We start from the raw sequence: 24,468 nt of genomic DNA, 5'->3' as shown, positions 1-24,468 counted from the left end.
CAAGTGTCATTATGCCTACATTTGTTGGCATACATTACTGCCCAACTGTTGCATGGGATTCATCCAGTTATTCAATTGAGAAAGGACCATTGCTTGATCTTCTAAGTTAAGAAAGATCTATTCAGCTTTTATCATTATCTCATAAACTTAAAAGGGGGAACCTACCTAAGTATTTTTAAATTATATGGAAAAATGAGATGGGTAAAACCCTCATTTCTTAGCTGTGTACCTTTTACTAAGGATATAAACACCATAGTAACCAGTTTATATGCAGTGGTTATTTTTAAAAGTTCTGTCTCTCTTCCCACCTCCTGGTAGCGACATGTGATTACTCACATACAACACTGTCTAGCTTTGTACATAGATTCTGCAAATCCAAACAAATCATCAGATTCATTCCCTGAGCCTTCTAATGGCTTTTTAAATAATGTAACTGATTCTATGAGTCTCTCAAACTCCTTGATTTTACAAAATGGTTCTGATTTTTATTTATTTTTTGCATCAACAAATACCGTTATCAGTTTTCTTTTCAGAAAAATTCTTTTCAACATTCCAGAAAACTTTCTAAACATCCAATATGCTCAGTGTCAGATTCCTTTGGGACAGGCCAGATGGTTCAGAGGGTAAAGCCAGATGACCTGAGTTCAATCCCTCACATGGTGGAAGCAGAGAACAAATTCCTAAGTTGTTCTTTGAACACACACACACACACACACACACACACACACACACACACACACACACACACACAAATACTAACTTCACATACATTCAAAATGTAGACCACATCAATTGTAACCAGTCTTGGTAAAGTAGCTTGTACTGATAAACCACACTAATTTCCTATTTATTCACGTACCCAAATGTTGAGTAAAATAGTTCTTTAAAAGGTCAATAAAAATTTACAGGTTTTGTTTTTACAACCAAGAGACTAGGTGCCTTTGACAGTTCCCAATGTTTGTTAAAAAAAAAATCCTAGAAAATTATATACAGATCCCTAAACAAATGCAATAACTTTATTTTAAATTATCAAATAATAAAAAATTATCAATTCTGAAAATAACAAAGTAATTAAGTATAACAGGAACCTATTGGAACAAGAATTTTACCTCTCTAACTTCTAATTAACATACAGGCATCAAGGGTCATCCTTAAAAATCTCTTGAAACAAATTTCTAAGGCAACTTTCTAGTCTATACCACAACATTCCTGCAACCCTAGCCACTTTACAAAGGAAAATTTCCTTTTAAACTTCTGTCTTATAATTATAAGACTCTAAAATTTCATGAATTAATATATCTTAGATTATCATATATAATTGCTACATGCAAAATGGATTTTGCTTTGGAAATCTTTTAACTGACTCGTAGATTTCTGCTAAAATCAACAATCCCCCTTTTTTTTAAATAGGTAGGACTCTGTCTGACAACAGCCTTGGGTAGCATACACAAAGACAACATGAGACCAAAGTACGAGATTCTATCAGAGCCTATCAAAAGCATCCCAATACTTTCTAGTTTCCAAGTATCACAAGACACATTTTCAAGGCAGAAAACAGACTGATAATGATTCTATAGTATCGATGCAATTCAATGTAATCTTTAACCATTAAATATTAAGTATAATGTTTAAGTCTACTTTAATAATTAACGCATGGAAAATGTGTACATTCTGTGTGATTTTTAAATACTTAGAACATTTTTGAGGGACTGAGATGGCTCAATGGTCGAAAATGCTCGTCGGATATCAGATCCCTAGAACCCACATAAAATAACAGTTGAGGCTGTAATTCCGGCCTTGGAAAGCAGAGGCAGGGGATCTATCTTGGTAGCAAGCTGATTAGCAAGTCTAGCCGCATCAGTGAGCTTCATTTAGAAACCCTGTCTCACACTATATAAAGTGAAAGAGCAATTAAAGGAGACTCCAGACGTCAACCTAAGGCTTCTGTATACACCACTACTCCTCCCCACCTACACACACACACACACACAAAGAATAAAGAAACCTCGCTGATAATTAACTAGTTCATTTAAAATGAGTCCATCTATTCTGGACATTGCAGTGTACACCAGAACCAGTACTTGAGAGGTTGAGACAGAAGTAATTCTGCAAGTTTGAGGCTATCATAGGTGATACTGTTTCAAAATACAAAAGTGATGATAATGTTTAGACAAAATGTCTAGTGTTTAATTAATGAAATGCTAACTAAAAAAAGGTTAATTTTTAAACAGCTTAATCAAAACATGCCAAGTATGTTTAAAGAAACCTGTCTTGGCTATAAAAGTAACCAAAATAATCCAGTCTACTAGTAATACTTTTCCTTTACTTTCTTTATAGGCAAAGCTTGAACATCTAATTTTTTATTTTGACAATCAAACTTTGTCAATATGATAAAAGAATAAAAATGAACTTTCAACTTCAGACACATATTTGTTAAAGTGAATGTGGAGTGGAATGATAAAATTAACTTTCATTGGTCTTAGAAGAGGGACCAATGAGATGACTCTTCAGTGAAGGCACTCATTCCCTTATTCAGACAGATGGTACATGGTGATCAGAGTTTGACATCAGGAACACATATAAAAGTGAAGGCAAGAACCAACTCCAAAGGTAACCTTTGACCTTCATACAAGTGTACACACACATATGTGCATGTGCGCACACACACAACACACATACACACACACAAATAAAGTAAAAAAAAATGTAAAGACAGGTGAAGAAATGTCTTCAATTCAGTCAACTGTAATGAACCAAAAGCTTCATAGAAAAATAAGTCATAAAGAAAAAAATGAATGAGTACTTGAATAATTTGCAGTCTGTAACTATGAAAATTGCTAAAATGCAATTTTAAAATTACCCATGATGAAATAAAACTTGAAATGTAGTAACCGAGATACCTCTTTGTGCAAAGAAATTAAACTGAGCATGTAAGAAGTCAAAAAGATGCTCTGTAAGTTCCAAACATAAGCATATAAAATAGAATTTCAATGAAAATCTTTGATATTCTCTCATTATTTCTTTGGTTTTACATACAATCTTATGTATCAGCCCAAGCTGGCCTGGAACTGAAAATCTTCCTGCTTTTGCCATTACCATGCCTAGCTTAATAACCCCCAATTTTGCTACCTTGATATGGCTACTATAGCATATATCAATGTAACAGAAATAGCACAGTCTTTGAAGACACATTCCATATTTTATTTACATTTTAAGACTAACTTTCATCTCAAAATCACATATCCAACACCTATTTCCTTTTTGTTGTCTTCACTTAAAACTTCTAAGCATGTTTTATTAAACAAAGACTGTAAACAACTTATCATGTCTGTTACATGTAACAAACGAGAACAGCTTTTAACAGAAATTCAAAACCCCAAACATCTTTTTATTATAAATACAGGTATCAAAACCATCCTGCACCTATGTTTGACACTAACAGTAGTCAGCACCCACACCGCTTCAAGGATTAACACAATTGGTGACTAGTCATTATGTCTGCTACTTTAAACAATTCCATCTGCAGCTCTAAATATGGTGGATAAAGCCTGCCAGTTCTGTTCTTCTTTCTTGAGACTTTACTTTCAGAAAAACAAAGGTTCCCGTGGCCATCTGACACTCTTTTGCCATGCTTCTGTCTTGACAACCTGAATTCCATTTTGAATGCTTCAGATTCATGTTTAAATGACAGTGCTTTTAAGAAGAGAAAGAAAAATTGTGCTGCACTTCTCTTGTTACCTGAAAACATAATAGGTGTACATATATTAAATATATTCTTACAACTGTCCAGGTCATGTTTACCAGCTGCAATTCTTTTACTTAATGTGTGGGTATTTTGCATGGTGATATTTAATCAAGACATTAACATGAGTAGAAGGTTGTTGATTTAAGACAAGTTTGAGATCCACTAAAATTAGTTGTTGTATGTCTGTCCTTCTGGTGGCTGTGGAAGCTTCATGTTTTCTTTGGACATCATAAGACGTCTTAGCTCTTGAAGTACAACTTTAATGCTATAGGAATTTTGCCATTTTGCTAATACTGGTATGCTCCGTGCATCCACCTGAGAGAAGAAGAAAAGACAGACAATTAACTACCAAGTGTAAAGCACTGCAGAACCATAGCCAGACACAGTGGAACACACCCAGCCAGCAGAGAAGAGAGGATCACAAAATTCAAGTCAGCCTGGGCCGGGCTAGATATGGAGACCATCTCAAAAAAAAGAAAGAAAAATTAACAGTATTATTAATGATAATGTATTATATACCAATATTTTAAATATAATTTAACAAGAATGTTATACTATGAAATTACAAATTTAACATGTTTATTGTAACAGCAAGGTTCAGAATTAATGTATTTTAAAATTATATATTTTAAAAGATATACTTGAACAAGATTTTCTAGTATTTTCTGTATTTTACAATGAACATGCAGCAATCTTATTACCAGAATTTCTATATGCACATAAATATTACATTAAATAACAATTTTGTAATCATGTATAAATCCTTTTCAATGATTAACCTGAGTTAATTACTGTTGCTGATTTAAGACAAATCTACTAACACTAGAACATTCCTTTCTATTTCTAATAAAACTAAGAAGAAAAAGGTTGAACTACTACTGGTGGATGGCATGCTCTTGTACACAGACAACTATAAGAATAACATTAAGAAAACTAGTGGAGGCCAGAAATGGTGGTGCACACCTTAATCCCAGCACTTGGAGGCAAAGCCAGGCAGATCTCTGTGATCTGGAGACCAGCAAGGCCAGTCAGGAATGCCTTGTTTCAAAAACACAGGAAGAGACAGGAAAAGGGAGTGGCCAAGAAGGTGGAAACAGGGAGAGGAAGGGAGAAGAAAGGGAGGAGAAAGAGAAGAGGAAGCAGGAGGTAGGGGAGGAAGAAAGTACTAAAGCTAATAAGATCATAGTATCCACATTTTTTAAAAAGCTGCATTTCTATACATTTACAATGAATCTAAAAGCAACAATTAGGAAAACAAGGGCTGGAGAGATGGTTCGGAGCTTAAGAGCACTACCTAAGAGGTCCTGAGTTCAATTCCCAGCAACCATGTGGTAGCTCAGAACCACCTATAATGCAATCTGGTGCTCTCTTTTGGCCTCAGGCACACACGCAGGCAGAATACTGTATACATAATAAATAAATAAAAATATTTAAATATATGTACACACAATAATAGTAGCAAAATTAATATTTGTGCACCAGGAATTGAAGTATTATTGATAGAAACAAAAGGCCTAAATGAGTATACATGGATATATTGAGCTAAAACTTTAAGAACAGCTTGGGTGATCAGACCTGTTGATCTAGAAGCATACAGGTTAGACTCCCTTCTGGAAACCATCTCCTCTGTTCGCTGAGTCCTCTGGGATACGCATAGCTTCCCAGAGCCACCTGTTACCCAAGCTGAACCTCCATTATCCCACCAGCTCTCGGTCCAAGAATACACATCAGAGGCTTCCCATACCAGGATCATGCAGTTGAAGTCCCCTCCAGGGACTAAAGACAACAATACAACTACAACTAAAGGCCCTCGAATGAACACAATGAACAAAAACCAGAGCAACACGATACCTTCAGAGCACGGCTACCCTACTACAACAAGTTCTGGATATCCTAACACAACCAAAGCACAAGAAAATGATCTTAAATCCAATCTTATAAAGTTGAAAGAAGAAATGAATAAATCTCTTGATGAAATACAGGAAAATACAACCAAACAGGTAGAAAGGCCTTTAAAGAGGAACAAATAAAATCCTTAAAGACATACAGGAAAATAGAATTAAATATGGGGAAGGAAATAAGTAAAGTTGTTCAACACGTGACAACAGAAATAAAAGCAATTAAAGAAAAACACACACAAACTGAGGGGATCCTAGAGACGGAGAATATAGGGAAGAGAACAGAAAGGACTGATGCAAGCATCGCCAAGCAGACAGAAGAGATGGAAGAAAGAATCTCTGGTTGGAACATACAACAGAAGAAACTGATACATTTGTCAATGAAAATGTTACATCTAAAATATCCTCACACAAACAGCAAGGAAATTGGGAAAGCAAACTAGAACAGCCATTCTAATATCTAATAAAATAGATGTTTAACCAAAATTAATCAAAAGAGACAGGGAATGACACTTTATACACATCAAAAGAAAAAAAAATCTACCAAGCTGATATCTCAATTCTGAACATCTATGCCCCAAGCACAAGGGCACCTACATTTGTAAAAGAAACATTGCTGAAGCTTATATAGGGTTATAGTACATCAAACCCCACACATTAAGAAAAATAAGAGTGGAGGACTTCAACACCTCATTCTCACCAATTGACAGGTCATCCAGACAAAACCTAAACGGAAAAATAACAAAACAGACATTATGAACTAAATGAACCTAACAGACATCTACAGAATATTTCACCCAAATACAAAAGAATATATCTTCTCAGTACCTCTTGAATCCTTCTCTAATACTAATCATATAGTCAGTCACAAAGCAAACCTCAAGAGATACAAGAAAATTGAAATAACACCTTGTATCTTATCAAAACCCCATGGATTAAAACTGGACTTCAACAACAACAGAAATACCAGAAAGCCTACACACTCATGGAATTTGAAGAACTCTATTCAATGCAATGAATTCTGGATCAAGGAAGAAATAAAAAAATAAATTAAAACTTTCTAGAATTTAATGAAGACACAACATACCCAAACTTATGGGATACAGTGAAAGCAGGGCTAAGAGGAAGTTCATAGCACTAAGTGTCTCTACAAAGAAATTACAAAGCAATTTAAAGTACACTTGAAAGGTCTAGAAAAAAAAAGAAGCAAGCACACCAAAGAGGAGCAGAAAACAGTAAATAATCAAAATCAGGCAGAAATCAATCAATTGGAAACAAAGAAAACAATACAAAGAATCAACAAAGCTAAGAGATAGGATACAGAGAAACAGTATCCAAATGGACAAAAATCAGAAATAAAAGTGGGACATAACAAAAAAAACAAGAAAATTCAAAGAACCCCTAAGGAAATAGCAGCAGTCATTAAAGTCTCCCAACAAAAAAAAAAAAAAAAAAAAAAAAAAAAAGAAAGAAAGAAAGAAAGAAAGAAAGAAAGAAAGAAAGAAAAAGAAAAAAGCTCAGGGCCAAATGGTTTTACTTCAGAATTTCACCAGACTTTCAAAAAAGAGCTAACACCAATACTTCTCAAACTGTTCACAAAAATAGAAACAAAAAGAACACTGCCAAACCCATTCCATAAAGCCAAGTCACCCTGATACATAAACCACACAAATTTTCAACGAAGAAAGAGAATTTAAGACCAATTTTTCTTATGAACATTGATGCAAGAATACTCAAAAAAAAAAAAAAACTGGTAAAAGGAATGCAGGAATATATCAAAAGTATCAACCACCATGATCAAATAGGTTTCATCCCAGGGATGCAGAGATGATTCAGTATACAAAAATCCAACCATGTAATCTACCATATTAAACAAACCAAAAAAAAAAAAAAAAAGAAAGAAAGAAAGAAAAGAAAGAAAAAAAATTACATGGTCATCTCTTTAGATTCTGAAAACCCTTTAATGAAATCCAACACCCTTCATGTTTAGTCTTAGTGAGATCAGGGATACATGGTACATGCCTAAACATAATAAAAGTGATATAAAGAAAGCCAGTAGTCAACACCAAATTAAATGGAAAGAAACTTACGAGAATTCCACTAAAATCAGGGACAAGGCTGTTCTTGGCCTATCTATTCAATAGAGAAAGGGGTACTCTTTCCATGTATATTCAATATAGTACTTGAAGTTCTAGCTAGAGCAAAAAGACAACTAAAGGAGATCAAGGGGATACAAAACAGAAAGGAAGAATTCAAACTATCGATATTTGCTGATAATATGATAGTATTCATAAGCAACCCCAAAAATTCTACCAAAGAACTATTATAGCTGATAAACATCTTCAGGCAAGTGGCTGAATACAAAATAAACTGAAAGAAATCAGTAGCTTTCCTTTATACAAATGAAAAATGGACTGAGAAAGAAATTAGGAAAATAACACCCTTCACAATAACCACAAATAATATATAAAAATCTTAGAGTAACTCTTAACGAAAAAAGTGAAAGACTTTTAAGTCAAGAATTTCAAGTCACTGAAGAAAAAAACTGAGGAAGTTATCAGAGGATGGCCAGAGCTCCCGTGTTCATAGATCAGTAGGACTAACATAGGGATAATGGCCACACCACCAAAGCAATTGACAGATTCAATGCAATTCCCATCAAAATTCCAACATAATTATTTGCAGACCTTGACAGAACAATTCTCAACTTAATATGGAAAAACAAAAAGCCCAGGATAGCTAAAACAACCCTGAACAATAAAAGAACTTCTGGAGGCATAATCATTCCTGACCTCAAGCTACATTACAGAACAATAGTGATAAAAACTGCATGGCATTGGTACAGAAATAGATATGTTGATCAATGGAATCTAATCGAAGATCCTGAAATAAAAACATATACCTATGGACACTTGATTTTTGGCAAAGAAGTCAAAACCATAGAGTGGGGGGAAAAAAAGGATCTTCAGCAAATTGTGCTGGTCTAACTAAATGTCTGCATATAGAAGAATGCAAATAGGTTCATATCTATCACCCTGCATAAAACTCAAGTTCAAGGGATCAAAGACCTCAATGGAAAACTGGATACACTAATCTAATAGAACAGAGAGTGGACAATATCCTTGAACTCACTGGCACAGGAGACATCTTCCTGAACAGAATACCAATGGCTCAGGCTCTATGATCAACAGTTGATAAATGGAGCCTCACAAAACTAAAGCTTCTATAAGGCAAAGGATACTTTTATTAGGACAAAATGGCAATCTACAGATTGGGAAAGGATCTTCAACAACCCTACATCTGACAGAGGACTAATACCCAAAATTTATAAAGAACTCAAGAAGTTAGGCTCCAACAACCCAGTAATCCAGTCAAAAATGGGGCACAGAGTAAAACAGAATTCTCAACAGGGGAATTTCAAATGGCCAAGAAGCACCTAAAGAAGTGTTCAACATCTTTAGTCATCGGGGAAATGCAAATCAAAATGATTCTGAGATGCCATCTCACAGCCGTCAGAATGGCTAAGATCAAAATTTCAGTGACTATACATGCTGGCAAGGAAGTGGAGCAAGAACAACATCCCTCCATTGCTGGTGGAAGTGCAAACTTGGACAACTACTTTGGAAACCAATTTGGCAGTTTTTCAGGAAACTGGGAATAGTTCTACCTCAAGACCCAGCTATACAACTCCTGGGCATCTACCCAAAAGATGCCCCACCACCCCACAAAGACACTTGCTCAACTACGTTCATAGCAGCTTTATTCATAATAGACAGAATTGGAAACAAACTAGATGTCTCTAACTGAAGAATAGAAAAAGAAAATGTGGTACATCTACACAATGGAATACTGTTCAGCTATTAAAAACACGGACATCATGAATTTTGCAGGGAAATGGATGGAACTTGAGACTATTATCCTGAGTGAGGTAACTAAGACCCAAAGTACAAGCATGGTTATGTATGCACTTATAAATGGATACTGGACATAAAAATCCATGATGGCCACATTATACTTCACAGACCCAAAGAAGTTAAACAATAAGGAAGGGACAAGCGAGGAAGCTTGAATCTCACTTAGAACAGAGAACAAAATAGTCACAGGAGGCAGATGGAGGAAAGGAACTGGATGGGAGAAGAGCTCAGGAGGGTAAGGGTAGGAGGGTAGATTCAGGATCAGGTGTGGGAAGAGACAGGAGATGGCCAGATTCCCATGAGAATGAATGGAAATTTGCAGCTGGGGTGGGGTAGTGGTGATGTGATCTCGAGGACATGCCAGAGACCTGAGTTAGGGAAGGCTCCAAAGAATCAATGGGAGTGACCGTAGCTGATACTCATAGCAATGGGAATATGGAACCTGAAGAGGTCACTTCCTGTAACGAGGCAGGAACTCCAGTGAAGCAATAGGAACACCAATCCACCCAAAAAACTTTCTACTCAAAAATTTATCCTGCCTACAAAAAATACAGGCACAAAGCTGGAGTAGACACAAAGGGAATGACTAAGCAATAACTAGTCCAACTAGAGACCCATCCCATGGGCAAGCACCAGTCCCTGATACTACTCACGATACTCAGTTATGCTTGCAGACAGAAACCTAGCATGACTGTCATCTGAGAGGGTCTATCCAGCACCTGACCCAGGCAGATGCAGAGACCCACAGCCAAAAAGTAGATGCCAGACTCTCATGGAAGAGTTGGGGGAAGCACTGAGGGCCCTGGAGGTGATAGAAACTCCACAGGAAGACCAACAGTGTCAGCTAACCTGGCCCCTTGGGAGTCTCCGAGACGGAACCAAACAGCATACATAAGCTGGGCCTAGCCCCACAATCCCGCACATATGTAATAGATATGCAGCTTGGTCTTCATGTGGGTCCCAAACAATGTGTGATGGCTATCCCTAAAGTTGTTGCCTGCCTGTGGAATCTGTTCAGCTAACTTGGTTATCTTATCTGGCCTCAGTAGAAGCACCTATCCCCCAGAGAAACCTGATGTGTGGGGGTGGGGGGCACGCAGGGGGTGCCTTCACTCTCTCATGTGAAGAGGGAAATTGGGGGGAAGGGACTCCGGGAAAGGAAGAAAGGAAGATGGGGGAGGGTCATAGATCAGGATGTAAAGTGGATTAAAAAAAGAAAAAGAACATGGATAATACAATAATGTCCTGTCTCAAAACAAAGCACCAAATTAAAAGCAATTTGTAAACCACACCATCAATACAGTAAAAAACAAACACAGAGAATAGAAACTAAATGTGTGATATACCACTTCCCCAATATATGAAAAACTCTTACAACTAAACAATAAAAAGTTAACCACCCAACTATAATATAATGAATGTATATGAATGTATAGACTAAAGTAGATGCGGGCAGACAGGTAGCTGGTAAGATGCCTCTCAAAGTTGCAGTACTCCTATTTGAAGCCATCAATCTGTAATTATCAACCTGTAATTTATTTTTATTAATAGTTCCCTGAAGATGGCAAGACAACTCAGTAAGTAAAGGCACTTTTAAGTTCAATCTCTATGATCCATATGATGAAAAGAAAACAACTCCTGAAATTTGTCCCCTGACACAACATGTGTGCTGTGGTAAAAGTACAAATAAACTACACACATGCACATGTACATAAATTTAATTTAACTTAAAACATATTTCAAATCCCAAAGGATAATAAAAGGGATTTTTGAGAAAGTATATTGATAAGAAACTTCTTCTTTAAGATTTATTTATTCATTTGTTTATTATGTATACAGCATTCTGCATCTGTGTATACCTGCAGGTCAGAAGAACACACCAGATTCCATTATAGATGGTTATATTATAGAGATTTGAACTCAGGTCCTCTGGTAAGCTCTGAGCCATCTCTTCCGCCCTCGATGAGATACTCTTCTACACAGCTAATGGAACAGACACTGACACAACTCTAAGCTTTGCAGTTCAACACACACCCACTGCTACTGTACTCCCCAGAAACACGACTCACACTACATACAGGTAATAGTACCAGATCATGAACTGTGTGAGAGCATCAAGGTCCTTCTGCTTTTCCAGAGGAGCTGAGTTTGGTCCCTAGCACCTACCACCTGCTGGCCTGTGAGCAGAGTGGCAAGCATGGTGGCCTGGTTCTAGCCTAGTAAGCGGACATGGAGGCTTGCCATGGAGTAGCTATACCACATGACCGATCCACTCTAAGCAGGTTTAGGAATTCTAACCTAGCCACTACTTCCTATGAAAATGAACAACAACTTGAGTTGTACTTGTTTTACTTGTAACATAGTAAAGTTTTAATGAACAGAAGCCTACATGTTCAGTAAACAAACTCTGCAGGATTGCAGTCTGATTTCTGGAGAACAATGTAGCAATCAATATATAGCAAAGATTTTAAATATTCACTAAGAGTTCTGGGGAGGGGTCAGAACTACATAAAAGTTTTTTGGAAAAAAAACCCTGCAATGTGAGTTATGTTAATACAAACTTATTTTACCCAATACAATATTAAATGACCACTTAAGAATAATTACAATATCTTCTATGGCACCCCCCCCAAAAAAAAAACCAAAACAGGAGGGAGGCTATTGGGAAAGAAGGGATCAATGGACAGGGAAATAGAGAACAAGAGAGGGCAAAGGTGGATAGGTAATGAAACCCAAAGAGGGCTAAAAACATTACAAGAAAATAAAAAAAAAAAAACCCTGCAAGTGAATGAAAATTATATGAAAAGCCACAGCCACACATATTAAAATGGCTGTAAAGAGATAGCTAGGTAACATTCTTGCCACTTGGGCTTACACAACTATACTTAACTATTCTTAACTATCCTTAAATATCCTTCTCCCTCCTTTAACAATGATACACTAAAATGTTTCTTAATAGACCCTGCTGCACATTGATTGACTCACCCTGAAAATGCTTTTCTGTAACACAAGTCAAAAATGCCAGGTTTTGTGCTGGAGAGAGAGTTCAGTCAGTAAAGTGTAAACTCAAGGACCTGAGTTCAATCCCTAACGCCCAAGTCAAAAAAGCTAGGCAGAGCAGTGTGCACCTGTATCCCACCATGGGGTAGAGGGAGGAAATCAGAAAACCCATGGTTCGTAAAAAGTTCAGAACAGCTAAAGATGACACCAAATGACAAGCTCTGCTTCTGTGAATATACAGGTACACACAAACACAACCGAACTCCCAAACATTGTAAAGAGAAAAAAAAAAGATACTTTTTTAAGATGTATTTTTACTTTAAAAAAAGAATTACTTATTTTTATTCCATGTGCACTGGTGTTCACCTGCTTTATGTCTGTGTCCGGGGTCAAGTCATTTGGAGTTGGAGCTATGGACAGTTATGAGCTGCCATGTGGGCGCTGGGAAGTGAACCCTGGTCTTCTAGAGCAGCAGTGCTCTTTGACCATTTCTCCAGTCCTTCATTTTACTTTTTTTTTTTTTTTTTTTTTTTTTTTTTTTTTTTTTTTTGTGACAAAGAGAGAACAGTATTTGTCTTTGTATCTGTGAGTATCCTTGTAGTCAGAAGAGGATCCACTGGAACTTAAGAGGCAAGTATTCAATAGGTCCTCTGGAAAAACAAGGCGCACTTATGTTGGCTCATTTTTATATCAACTTGACAGCAGCTCAGATTATCAGAGAAGGTATCATAATCAAGAAAATACCTCCATAGGCGTGGTCTACATGCAAACCTGTGGTACATTTTCTTGATTGATGAGGGATGGCCCAATTCAATGTGGGCAGAACCACCCCTGTGCTGGCTGAGTGAAATAAGAAAGCAGGCTAAGAAGCAAGCCAGTAAAAAGCACTCCTCCATGGCCTCCCTGACCTGTCATGACTTCCTTCAATGATAGACTGTGTTCGTGCCTCCAGGTACATGCTCTGTTTAAGACCCTGTTGTAACGTCCTTAGTGATAGACTGTGCTGTGAAATTGTAAACTGAAATATACCCTTTCTTCCCCAAATTGCTTTTGCGAAGTATTTTACCAGAGCAATAGAAAACTAAGAGTAGGCTCTTATTATGGAGCCATTGATCTCTCCAGCCCCTTACACTGTGTCTCTTGAAGAGACTGAAACCTCCCTGGTAAATGGAATAGGGAAATTCGGAAGTAATGAATTTCTTTGGCTGTTGCTTAGCTATTCAATGGCTTTATTCTTCCAGCTTTGTTTTGCTTTGTTTCTGGCCAGAGATTACCTTGTATTTAGCAAGTATTACCAATAGGGAACTTGGGAATCCTCAATATTTTTCCAAACTTTAGGTGAGGAGGAACATTCATGACCATTGTGGAGTATCACTTTAAGGACTTATTCAATATTCTAAACCACTCTCTTGCCTGAGATCTAGATTCAAGTGAACCAACTCTGAAGTGACTTCCACAGGGGAAAAAGTCGCTCAGCAGCTCATTTTGAATCCAAACCACATTAGGAATGGCCTCTGCTATAGGATATAGTCTGATCCTTTCTATTACTTTTCCTCCCTAAGTACATTCTGTCACACTTGCAACCTTATGGATAAGGAACTCTACTCATCTCTTCCCCAACACATCTGCCTCTTTGTTTGTCTACCCTCAAACTCTTCTGCTGAGATCCTCTCATTTCCATAATTAGCAGTCAACATGTTTGCCAATCCCCTTCCCACTGGTCCCTGTCCTTCCCAACAGTCCAGTCCCCTTGTTTGGCTTTTCTGTGGTTGTTTGGATTTTGTTTTTATGTATCATGCCTTAGAAGTGCTTGGATTACAGGTCTGAAGCTCACCACATTGGGCATTTTTTTTAAAAAATGTGGGCTGCTGAGCCATGCCTGCCTGTCCCCTCTAGTTCTCCAACAAATTTTAAACAAGTTAATTCAAATCTGAGAGTGCGAGAAAAATAGAAATGTCTCTAAGACTTAACAAATTGTTGCCTGTACTTATTTTTATAAATTATAAAAATATTAAAATAAAATGTCCAATGTTTTATGTTTTAATTCAGTTACCTGGGTATTTATTAAGATTACTTAGTAGAAATAAATTTTCAATTTAAAACTGCGATGCTCAGCAATGCAGTGCATTGGCTACTCCTGGAGAAAACGGGGTCAGGTCCAAGTATGAAAAACACGGGATATCAGTTTTTCTCCTAAACACTGCAAAACTTATGTTTATAAGACAGAATTCAAACATTTTTTCTCTCCCATCTTTATGAAAATATGTTAATGCCCCCATACACACACCTGGTAAACTTCTATTCACAGACATGCTTTGCTGCATGCTCAGTGACTTTAGCAGCAACTCCTTCGATTTTCCTTCATTTCCTCTGCTCCAATTTCAAATAGCTCCTGAATATTCTAATTATTCAGCCACACTGAACCACCGGGATGGGTGTGCAAGTTTTCCCTTCATTATTGGTATTTTTTAAGTTTCTATGAAGAACATAAGTTGTTTAAAAATTGGAACAAAATAACATGGAGCAAAAGGCAAGGTTTGCAAAGCTGGCTGAAGACCATTAGCCACTTCCTGTCTGAGCTTTACTAAATGAAACTGAGTAAAGGGAACTTTCCTTGGGCCACTGCCATGAAAAGCAGATTCACAGAGGCTATGTCAGTCACACCTCACACAGAAAAACTAGACCAACAGCCCATATTTTATGACTAGGTACACTCCTACCCTCAAATTTTGAACGAGTATTTTGTGTGAGTGTGTGCACACACACATTCACACACGTTTGCAAAAAATTTTAGCACTTGTTACAGCAAACTTTTCAGTGAAAACCTGAAATAATGTAATTGCTCAGCAAGTGACACATAGAATTTTAAACAATGAAAATAAATCCAATTTTTATAGTTCAACATGAAGAATCTCAAATTGGCATGTTCATAATGACATACAAAGTGAGACATGTCGGGAACATTTAAAGAAATGACACCTACTAAAATGAAGAAAAGGTTACCTCTAGGGCCAAAACCAAAAGACTTGAAAGCATGAATATAATGATACAATTTAGATTTTATCCTGATACTCTCCTTCACTGTAACCTCTAGCCATATATTTAATGAAAAAGTCACAATTTTGGATTTAAAATCTGTTTTTAAATTGAAACAAAGTGATAGTGGTTATTTATCCTGGCTACTTGCATTGTAAACATTGTGGAAGCAGGATATATGGCTAATCTGGTGGCAGATAGGAGGAGAGAACTGACTCCAGAAAGGAATCCTCGACTTCCATAGGAGCCTACCTCTACTTTCATACACACTTTATATGGTTAGTGTTTGTAAACTCGAAACAGACTCGAGGCATCTGGGGAGAGGGATCCTCAAGTGAGGAACTGTGTCCATCCTACTGGCCTGTATGCAAGTCTAGGGCACTGCCTTAATTGGTAACTGACGGAGAGCCGACCCTGCTGTAGGCAGTGGATCCCTGGGCCAGTAAGAGCAGCAGCTGAGCAAGCAAGTCAGAACAATCTTCCCACAGCTCTGCTTCAATTCCTGCCCCAATTTCTCTCAGTGATGTTTCCCATAAGTGTCCAATGAAATTAAACCCTTTCCTCCCCAAGGACAGAACTTGTGGCACAGTGGTAGTACAAGTCTGACTCCAAACATAGTTGTAGACCAGAAGTACTGAATATTTCCTGAATCTTCCCCTTCTCCTTTGTGCCAATCAGCCAGTCTTATCAGATGTGGAGTTGGGCACCCACCAATGAGATAATAGTTTCTACCTATGTCAAGAAACATCTGGTCCCCGTGTGCTTTTAGTGGGGTTTGGGTTCTGGTGTATCATGTGTGCAGAAAGAAAAGGGCCTTGAACAGCAACTTTCGCTTTATTTACATTTTCCTTTGTGCAGACACCAAAATTACTGTTTCTAGCAGTATTAGCATAAACTTTTGTCTTTTAATAATACAAGAGAATGGGAGGAAGAATGGATGTGTACTACATAAAGTATTAGCAGCATGAAAATACTGATAAGGAGAGGAAACACAGATGAGGTAGACAAGAACATACACAGTCAACAGTGTTGGCAGTCCCACTTCTGTGTAAGGACAAAGCTCATCCTACCATGCATTTTGCTCCCTAACATGTACTCTGCATTAAGTCTGTCCTAAACGTGGCACCTCAAGAGCATGAGTCCTAAGTCCAACAAACCTAAACAATCCAGTCACGTTAGAAATTGAGCTTATTCTTTTTATCTGCTTTAATGTGTTAACCACATTAAATGTGTCTTGAGTATTCAAACAGACACACTTGTTCCTCAAACAAAAATACCCTTTATGAATATTCATCCTTTTAATCTCAAAAAAGTACCTTTAACGCTAAAAAATCCTTTTTTTTTTTTTTTTAAATTTGGAGTTGGGGATCAAGACAGGGCTTCTCTGTGTAGCCTTGGCTGTCCTGGAACTCACTCTGAAGACCAGGGTGGCCTCAGAATCAAAGATCCACGAGCCTCTGCTTCCAAAGTACTGGGATTAAAGGTGTGCACCACCACTGCCCATGGAAAAATAAGTCTTTTATCAAGCCAAGATTTATTCAAACTAAGATTACTGATGCAATTAATAAAATTCTAAGAAAAGCATTACCATAACTTGTAGACACATGAAGATTTTAAGGACAGACTTAATGGTGGCTTAATGCCTATATTTCTGACATTCAAAAAGCTGAAGCAGGAGGACTGGTTCAAATTCAAGGCTAGTGTGGAGTTAAAGCATACTTAAAGTATAGTATGAAACTAAAACAATCCTAAAAATGAAATCAGAAAAATCAAATTAGGGGTTGGGGATTTAGCTCAGTGGTACCTAGCAAGCACAAGGCCCTGGGTTCGGTCCCCAGCTCCGATAAAAAAGAAAAATAAGAAAGAAAAAAAAAAAAAAAACCCAAAGAAAAATCAAATTATTCCATTATTCCTGTGACACAAATGGTGCCTATAACAAATTACAAAGAAAAACAAACTTAAATTTGGATTTTGCTTTTTTAAAAAAGGTATGTGAAAAAGACAAGTATGTGCATTATCTTGAAGAGGGTGAGGAGAGGAAGACAATAGAAAACAACCTAAGACAAACTTTATCTATTTTGTGGCAGGGCCAACTATGCAGCCCAGGTTGACCTCAAATCCCAATTGCCCTGCCTCTACCTTCTGAGTGACAAATTTCTTTAGTCTTTCAGCTGAACAAAACTTAAAAATCCAGCACGTGTGTGTATGTATGTGTATGTGTGTGTGTATATATATGCTATATAAAAATAAAATTATTAAAACTTACCATTCCACTGGAATTATTGATCCCATTCATATTAATCTTTGTTACAAATCTAACGGATGGAGGTGCTTCTGGGTACTTAGATCCGCATTCTACTTTCAGGCTGTATATTCTGTTTTCATAGTTTGTCTAGAAGGATAGGGAAAAGAAGGAATAATCATAATGACAAAACTAAAATACTTGCCCAACTGTTAAGAAATACAGTATGTTGCTTTTGATGTGTAAACATTTTGTACAAAGTTATTTGAACTATATAGTTAGGAAAATGCACCAAGCATACTTAAAGTATGATATGAAACTAAAACAATCCTACAAACTGAATCAGAATAATCGAATTATTCTTGTGACATAAATGGTGCCTATAACAAATTACAAAGAAAAACAAACTTAAATTTTTAAAAAAGATATACGAAAAAGACAAGTATGTGGTTTGTATCACACACACATAAAGGTTTTGGCCTTCATTTGTTTCAAGTAATCTCATTTATTTCTATCATCTCAGTAACACTAAAAACAATGCTTCTTTTTATTCTCACATGGATTTGCTGGATAAAAAAGTATGAATGATCTCTGCTTTTCAGAGATGAGCAGGCAATTTCTTCTAGCAAAACGAAAATCATGGCATGCCATCTTACAACAATAAAACAACTTCCTGTTTTCCATTACTTATATTATTAATGACTTCTGTAATTATTAACCCCATTATCTGAATTAATAGACATGATATATTTACACATTATTTTCAAACATTATTTCTAATTAATGAAGCTTAGCTAATATGGCTATTTTATCAAACAATAATTTTAAGGCTATAACTTATACCTCAAGGCTATTCAGGTCTTATTCTCGTAATTAGCCTTTCTTTCTCATTATAGTTTTTGTTCGCTTAGCAGTATAGTACTAAAACAGGAAATTACACAATAAGTGAATGGAACAAATTTAATACATACTGATATCTGTATAAAACTAGGGAGAAAATAAGTCAACTCAAACATTCAGTTTTGATAAATTAAAAACTACTCTCAAAGAGATTTCAGATTTGTAACATTAAACTACTGTAATATGAATGTATAAAACAAATTGATAAATGTTATTAAATACTTTAATATTCTGAAAGAGCTCTATAAAACTCCAATTTAACAGCAAACAGTCAATATTCCCAGCAATTTGGTACTATACAAAAATGAGTAAAATCAAACAGTTCTCAAGAGAATCTTTTTCGTGGTTCTCCAATTTGAATGGAGATCAAATTAAATAAGTTATTTAAAAGGAAGGAAAAACAAAAAACACTAGACATAGTGGAATGACTACAATCCAAGCATTAGAGAGGCTGAGGCAAGAGGATCACTTCCAAGTCTCAAACCAGCCTGGGCTATATAGCAAGACTCTACTCCCAAAAAAGCAAACACAAAATGAACAGAAGCAGGTCTTTCTCTTCTTCTCTAATCAGGTGATAAAACCTGGCAGGTGTGCCCTAACATAGGCCATTACCTCATATCCTATAGCCAGAAACAAGGAAATTTTTCATTTCTGAAGACAGAGATACAGAAGAACCTAACAGGTCTTGTTCAATGCTCCTCCACCCTGTTTAATGCTACTAGATCAGGCTCTCTTTGTGCAAGCATATGCCGGATTGTACACTCTCAACCAACCTGTGTAAAATTCTCTGGATCTTCACTATAAAGTTTACCCTGTCATCTCTAATGAAATAAATGAGTATTATACACCTCAGATATAAACCTTGTAAGGTGAAGATAAGGTAGTGTTCTTCATCCCCTACAGCTCCAATACAATGTCCCACAAGGTGGTCCATGGCATCGATGTCCCTGGGTCTCAGTGAGCTTGTAGACAGAAGTTACAGAAATAGCTTTCAGCTCCAACGGGGCAAGGCCAAGACATAGTATGACCCCAGGAAATGCAAGCAGCTTAGGAATCCCAATGAGGACCCAAATGTTTGAGAAATAAAGTAGAGGCTATAGCATTTCCTCCCCATTGGAAACTTGGCTAAGAGTCTGCCTGCAAGACCACTGATAAGCTCAGACACATTTTTCAGATAAAAGTCTACTGAGGGCACTGGCTAGAGAAAAACCCAACCTAAATAATTTCAAATTAAGAGCTAAGGAGATGGCTCAGTGGTTAAGAGCATTGACTGCTCTTCCAAAGGTCCTGATTTCCCAGCAACCACATGGTGGCTCACAACCATCTGTAATAGGATCCGATGCCCTCTTCTGGTGTGTCCGAAGATGGTGACAGTGTACTCATATAAATGAAATAAATCTAAACAACAACAACAACAACAATAATAATTTCACATTTCTATTTTACCAAGTTTTGACCTTTAAGTCATTCTATACCAGAATGTTAAAAAGCCACTTGCTTTTACTATCATAATAATGTTTATAGGCAGTGAAAAAAATCAAAGTTTTCATCACAAATATTAAAGTCTTTTAACTATCAATCTTATATTTGCTTTCTCAAATGTCTTATCAGAATCAGAGCAGGAGAGGTCAGAAGGAGACTTCAGAAGGAGTATACATGAAGTCTTCAAACTGTGGCCTCTTAACAGACTTGGTCTAAAAGGACTGCAAAGAGAACTCCAGCAAATATCATAAAACATATTTCTTATCTAACATTGCTAATTAGATGAAACACTTTTTTAATAACCAGGAAAAAAATCTAAATTCTACTGGAACAGAACAGATAAAATTCTCTCATCAGAAAGAAAGAAAAATTGGACCCCATGGCAGAGACAGTAATCCTGAACTACTCAGAAATCTAAACTAGCATGATTAAAGTACAAAGTCTGCCTAACCTACATAGTGAGTTCACAGACAGCCTGGAGGATTCAGAGATTATATCTCAGGGTAAAACCCAGAGTCTAGGGATGCAGCTCAGTAGTAGGAACCTGCCTAATACATGTGGATGCCTTAGGTTCAATCCCAAGCATCACAGTAGCAAGAAAACAAATAAGTCTTTCAAATTTGTATTTTTCCAAGATGCCACAAGTCACAAACATTAAAAAATACCTATTTCAATGCACTGCATAAGACCACTAAATAAATGCACAGTAGAAAGTTTCTCCATATAGGAAAAAGAAATACATAAAAATCCAAAACAAAACACCTTAACACAAACCTGAGAAAGACATAAGAACAAATGCACAAGAGATCCACAGCAATATTAGAAAATATTTAAGAATCTTAGCCAGCCGGTGATGGCGCACACCTTTAATCCCAGCACTCAGTAGGCAGAGGCAGACAAATCTTTGTGAGTTCAAGGGCAGCCAGGTCTAGAATGAGTTCTAGGACAACCAGGGCTGTACAGAAACCCCATCTCAAAAGGGGGTGGGGGGGAACCTAGTTGTTTTGTTTTATTGTTGCTAAAAAACCCATGTTGTATGCGCACTAATTTCACATGTTCTACCACTGCATCTAGAAGTGTCTTACTTGCTACTATATTTTATAAACTAGGGCATTAAGTATCCCAGATCTGTTAAACGTTACAGGGTACAGCAATGTGTAATTACTGCATTAACTTAGAGATCTTCAGTCACATAAGAGAGCAGGTAATATGCAACACTCTCCCCCATGTATCCCCTCCATGTCCTTACTTTTCTTCCTGTCTGATATGGAATATTTTCTTCCCCATCTCCACCTTCGAAAGTCCTACCAGCCAGCAGTCCTTGGTGGGCCACTCCAAAGGTAGCTTGTCCTATGCTTTCCTACATTTATCCCAGGTGGAAGAAATATGGTGGACGTGCTCAGCCATATTAGAATCTAGCACTTGATGTTTCTTTTCTTCTTTACTAAAACACAAACACTTTGGGGACAACAACCATGTCACTCTACCCCAGTCCTCTGATAATCAAGCTTATACACTTCCAACAGGAGGCATCAATAAATAAATGTACATACAATATGTAAAAATGAAGGAATTCTTCCTGTCAAAAGTTATCATAGTTGCTTTTAATATCAATAAAATTAAATGTTCACTCAAAATAAACAACAGATATTAGCATTAAACGTATTAATTTATAGCACTGACCCTTGGTGGCCCAATAATCATGCCTGTCCACCTTGTAAGTGTCATGTCTTCATCATCTTCAAGGCCCCAGCTAACCGTACCATCACCTACTCCTTTTTGTCCTTCTTCAAGTTCTTCCAACAAGCGAAAATTACGAGGAACTTTAACTCCTATACAAAAGAATGTCAATGTCAATGTAAAAAGCTCAAAATTATCAAGAGATGCATGTTTAAATCAAAGCCTTTTGTGAATTAGTTTTCACAAATTATTTCACCCAAAGGCAAACTTCCCTCAAATAAAAATTGTGCCTCAGGAAATATCTGACTCAGTAACAATCCCTCAAAATGAAAACGCCAGCAGGTGTCAGTTGTAAATGCCTTCTTGGATAGGCGGGACTTTATGTCCACTTCCCCTTCTCAATGCTGGGATTTTTGTCTGGTTTGAACCTAAATAGGTCTTGTACATGCTGCCATAGTCTCTGTCAGTTCCTACGTTGTCAGTTTTCTCTACTGGAGTATCACTGAATGTATCAATCACACTCCAGAGTAGGCACCATGCCCAGGAGTATAGGCCAACACAACACAGACTCCATTTTTGTGTGTGGATGGGGGGTTTGTTTCTGCTATTTTTTTGTTTTGTTTTGTTTTGGTTTTGGTTTTTCAATTTTGCTTTTGATACACACACAGAGAAAAAGAGACAGAGAGGGAAAGAATATGACAACAGGTGAGAGATAGGGGCATATAGGAAGGGCTTAGGAAGAAGAAAGAATATGATCAAAATACACTGTTTAAAGGTATACTGTGTGTATATACATACATATATACAGACATGTATACATATATATGTATGTATACACACAGTTTAAACTTCATTAGAAGCAATATACAAACATTTTTAATGAAAATGCCACTAAAAGCATCGTGTCAAACATAACCAACAGTACTGAGCATGTATATAAATTCCTACTCAATCAGCTTCATACATATATTAATCGTGAGGAAATTATCATAAAATGAACATTTTCCCATAGCTGAGGTTCTTAGTCAAGGACATACAGTTCAACTAGCAAATGACATACATGAATATACACACACCAGTAATTTCCCATGAGAATCTCATTCAATTTTAGAAATGCAACAAAAGGTAAGGTTTTCTAGAATACAGAGGGCTCCTGACCCTCATCAAAGGAGCTCAACAGCTGCCAGATAATCTCCATCACTTAACCACTACCTAGGGCCTCAAGCACCCCAACCATTCTACCACTGAGCTATGCTCCCAGCCCTGTTAAGCTACAGAAAACAAAAACTTTGCAATTAAATTACAGCCATCATCTATAGACACAATTTATACAAATATTAGTTTAATAGTAAATTTTTATTCACATTAATTCACAGAGAACAAGATTATCTTGACAAAATGAAGACTCACTAGAACAGCAATTTAATTTTAGTTTTTAAAAATAAGAATTTCAAAGACATATCTAACATTTAAAATATACAATATGGGCTGGAGAGATGCCTCTGTGATTAAGAGCACTGACTGCTCTTCCAGAGTTCAATTCCCAGCAACCACATGGTGGCTCACAACCATCTGTAAGGAAATCTGATACCCTCTTCTGGTGTGTATGAAGACAGCTACAGTGTACTTATGTATAATAAATAAATAAATCTTTAAAAAAATATGTATACAATATACTTATTTTGTTTTGTGTTTTACTTTCTTTTGAAACAGGGTTTCACTACTATATATATATATATATATATATATATATATATATATATATCTCTGGCTAGCCTGGAACTATTTTAAATTAATAACATGTTTCATTCACAGATGAGAAGAGAAACATTTTAATAGAGTATGTTGAATCTAATACATTCCTAACACATTCACCCCAAAGAGTACCTTTTTTTTTTTTTTCTTTTTTTCGGAGCTGGGGACCAAACCCAGGGCCTTGAGCTTGTTAGGTAAGCGCTCTACCACTGAGCTAAATCCCCAACCCCAAGAGTACCTTTTTTAAATTTATTTATTTACTTTATATCCCAATATCAGCCCCACCTCCTCCCAATACCATCTGGTGCAGATCCCCTCTCCCCCATTCCTCCCTCCCCTTCCTCTGATAAGCCGAGCCCCCCTTTGGGTATCAACACCACCACCCCAGGCCCCATTCGCCACCCCCCACCGCTCACCCCAGCACCAAGTCATTGCAAGACTAGGTGCATACCCTCCGCCCAGTTAGAGGAGCAGGATCCACTGGCAGGCAGGCAAGAGATTCAGGGATAGCGCCCGCTCCAATTGTTGGGGAACTCACATGAAATCCAAGCTGTACAACTGCTACTTACGTGCAGGGGGCCTAGGTCCAGCCCATGCTCACTCCAAAAAAGTATGTTTATTAATCTTTATAAATCTAAAATGGCATCAACTACATAAGACGAGTCCACATAAAGTACAATCAACTCTAAGACAAATGAAAGACACTAAAATATGACTTGGAATTGAACTAGAAAAAATGAAAAAACAAAATTCAAATCAGAATTTGAACATTTGAAGCATCTGAACCTAAACTTCAACCACAAGTCAAAGGACCAC

At 36.9% G+C, this 24,468-nt stretch overlaps 1 protein-coding gene across 4 annotated transcripts in view; it reads right to left on the bottom strand.

Moving 5' to 3' along the window:
- Nucleotides 1–1,123: 1,123 nt before the first annotated feature.
- The window catches only part of Ube2v2 (ubiquitin conjugating enzyme E2 V2), a 33,819-nt gene continuing 10,474 nt past the window's right edge, over nt 1,124–24,468 (bottom strand). For 3 of the 4 annotated variants that reach the window (XM_087575638.1, XM_087575636.1, XM_087575637.1), the window contains 3 exons: nt 21,901–22,049; nt 17,860–17,985; nt 3,180–4,060 (listed from right to left, as the gene is read on the bottom strand). In XM_087575638.1, coding sequence (XP_087431764.1) covers nt 3,914–4,060; nt 17,860–17,985; nt 21,901–22,049 — 422 coding nt within the window. In that variant the 3' untranslated portion in view covers nt 3,180–3,913. 4 annotated transcript variants of the gene reach the window in all.

The sequence above is a fragment of the Rattus norvegicus genome, chromosome 11 (genome assembly GCF_021556685.1).
Source record: "Rattus norvegicus strain SHRSP/BbbUtx chromosome 11, alternate assembly SHRSP_T2T, whole genome shotgun sequence".
Taxonomy (NCBI): domain Eukaryota; kingdom Metazoa; phylum Chordata; class Mammalia; order Rodentia; family Muridae; genus Rattus; species Rattus norvegicus.
The sequence above is the reverse complement of the archived record's forward strand: the minus strand, read 5'-3'. Positions and strand labels throughout refer to the sequence as shown.